Consider the following 2,905-nt stretch of genomic DNA (forward strand, 5'->3'; position numbering starts at 1 on the left):
TATATATATATACATTGTTGGCGTCCTCCCGTCTACATAAACGATGGAGAATCGCGCCTGAAGGTTGTTATGTTGAGTGGTGGCAGCTGTTGTTGTGACGGAGCAGACCGATGCCGGAGCAGCAGATTCCCGTGTGGTACCCTCCGTCATGCTCTGCTTATGCTGTCCTTTTTACCTGCCTCTCCTCTCCTACTACTGTTCATCTCTCCTCTCCTCGCTCAATCGGCACATTTCTGGACTTTGATCCTCCATGAATCACTGTCTACAGCATAGGATTCAAGATCAACAGGGTTGATGTTGCCGGATTTTAAGTCCCTTTTGCACACATTCTTACATCTGAGAACTGGTCTACCGATTGGTTTATTGCCGGCTAAGAGCTCGTCATGCAGGATGTCTTTGAGGACTCGGCCATCCTGTATGCGAACGACGTGGCCTAGCCAGAGCAGACGTCTCTGGGAGAGGAGGGCAAACATGTTTGGAAGATGTGCTTTGCCAAGAACGTCTTTGTTCGGAACGCGGTCTTGCCATGTAATGCTTAAGATCTTTCTTAGATTGCGCAGATGGAAGGTATTTAGTCTTCGCTCTTGATGCATGTAGAGGGTCCATGTCTCACTGCAGTAGAGTAAGATGCTGAGGACACAGGTTTGATATATCCTCATCTTTGTGTTTATGGTCAGCATGTTATTACTCCACGCTCTGTTTGTCAGGCGGGCCATAGCTGTTGCTGCTTTCCCAGTGCGAGTGTTTAGCTCAACGTCCAGTGAGAGGTTGTTGGAAATAATGGAACCTCGATATGTGAAGTCGTTCCTCACCTTCAGTGTGTGATCGCCGATGGATATGCGGGAGACGTTGCTGACAGCGAATGTTCAAACAATGTCGAAGTTCACACAATTAATGAAGGGCAACCTATCGGAAATTCAATACTAGAGTTTTGGCTTTATTTGGGCTCATTAGTTGAACACTTTTTCATTTTAAAGTTAGTCAATTGGCAATTATATTTTATAATAAATATCGATTATATAAAAGTGATCAACATGCTATGCGCAGGGATATCAATAAGGTCAACGGTGAAAACTTTTTAAAGTAAAAAAATAAGATTAAAAAAAGCGTACTAGAAGGAACATTTATTTCTTGTATATTTATTTTTTTGGGTAGTCGTTTGTTGGTTTTCTGCTAAACACTCTTACTAAATAATATCGACGAAATATCGAAAAACAAAGAAACAAAAACATTTTTTAAAAATAATGAATCTTTACGTACTTTAGTAAAACAATCAGAAACAGCAAAATGGGATATTAAAAAAATAAACTAGTAATTAATTTAGTTATTTAAAGCAAAGAATCGATATATATATTAATAAGAAGAAAATGGCGCCCTTTTCAAGCAGATCAGCTCCGTTTCAGTTTTACAGTATTGAACGGTGTAGTATTTTTGATTCAGGGTTGTACTATTGTAATGTAAAGAACACGCAGAAAGGGCTGTAATCAACTGAATTCCTTCTAGTACACTGACAAACAAGCTTAAACTGATATTCAAATAAAAATAAAAAGTTATGTAAATGTTTTTAAAATAACACGTAATCACGTGAGCAGGATTTTCCTTCTTTTGACACGATAACAAGTAACGTTCTTATTTTTTTTATTGTTTATCTATTTATCTATTTTCGAAAGAGTGCCACGTGCAAGCAGAGAACTGAAAAAAAAACAGAGTTATGCAAAATTTGTGTCGAGAATTGTCTAAAGTTCCGATTTTTGTTTTTGGCTTTCACTTTAATAAGAATGTGAATTTATGAGGTGAATTTATTCGGCACAATATATTGTGCCGAATAAATTCACCTCATAAATTCACATTCTAAAAAAAAATAAATAAATAAAAAACTAAAAAAATAAATAAATAAAAGCTAACGTGAATTAAGATTAAAGTTAAGGTGTAATTGTGGACCTCCACCTCCTTTAAAAAACCTTGTTAAACTTTGTGACATATTTCTATTCTATGGAGATCAGGCGCGAACGAACATCCAATAAATTTTTGATACCATATTTCTTCAAACTGAAACATAATTATCAAAGTATACTTACGCAAATAGATATGAAAAGTCTTTGTTAAAGTTTGTACCATATTTTCATGGAGTACAGGCGCGAACGCAGACCCCTCTATTTCATTATACCATCCCTATTTAAGTTGAAACATACTTATCAAAGCATTCTTATGTACACCTATATCAAAAACCTTTTTAAACGTTTTTTTTTTAATTTTTTGTTTCCATACTTTGGGGGTCATGCGCGAATGCAGACCCCACATTTTTTATGAACCACCGTTCTGCCAGATCAAACATACCCATTCCTGATCATCGATACATCTTCTATCATTATATGTAATCAGTTTTTTTTAAATAGTCAACCATATAGGAGTCTATTCGTGACCAGACACATACACACACATACACACACAGACGTTCAGCTTTATATCATAGATACATATATATATATTATAAATTTAAGTATTGTCATACATAATCATGTACGCTTCCTGTGATATTTTGGTATGGAAATTTTCCATCAAATAAAATATAGTGCCTCAGTTTATATTAGTTAATCCGATTCATAATTTAGTTTCTAATGAATGAACGTGTTTACTCCATTAATATTTAATTAGGAAGGTTCAAAAGATATTTGTTTGCTAAAAAGTAATACAAATAGAATGTTAAAAATGGAAGGATAAAAGATTTTTGTGCAGAGTTCAAACGATGGAAGAACTCGTTATGTAAAGTAAAAGAAGAAAAGCATCGTGTAGAGAATACAACAATGAGCAATTATATGGCGAGGCTTTACATATTCTTCGGATTTACGGAAATATAAACACAAATACAAAAAAGATTGTTGATTCGGTCAAGAAATTATTTCAA

The 2,905-nt window shown here is 35.0% G+C and overlaps 1 protein-coding gene across 1 annotated transcript; it reads right to left on the reverse strand.

Annotated features, from left to right (window-relative positions):
- Positions 1-218: 218 nt before the first annotated feature.
- On the reverse strand, positions 219-716 carry LOC145240981 (uncharacterized). Its single transcript, XM_080104002.1, has one exon. The coding sequence runs from the start codon at positions 714-716 to the stop codon at positions 219-221; it is 498 nt and encodes a 165-aa protein (XP_079960128.1).
- Positions 717-2,905: the final 2,189 nt, after the last annotated feature.

Source organism: Euprymna scolopes, chromosome 2 (assembly GCF_053919585.1).
Source record: "Euprymna scolopes isolate OS-2025 chromosome 2, ASM5391958v1, whole genome shotgun sequence".
NCBI lineage: Eukaryota > Metazoa > Mollusca > Cephalopoda > Sepiida > Sepiolidae > Euprymna > Euprymna scolopes.

Excerpts from the sequence above, each read along its gene's own strand:
- LOC145240981 (XM_080104002.1), bottom strand. The coding sequence starts at position 716 with ATGGCCCGCCTGACAAACAGAGCGTGGAGTAATAACATGCTGACCATA.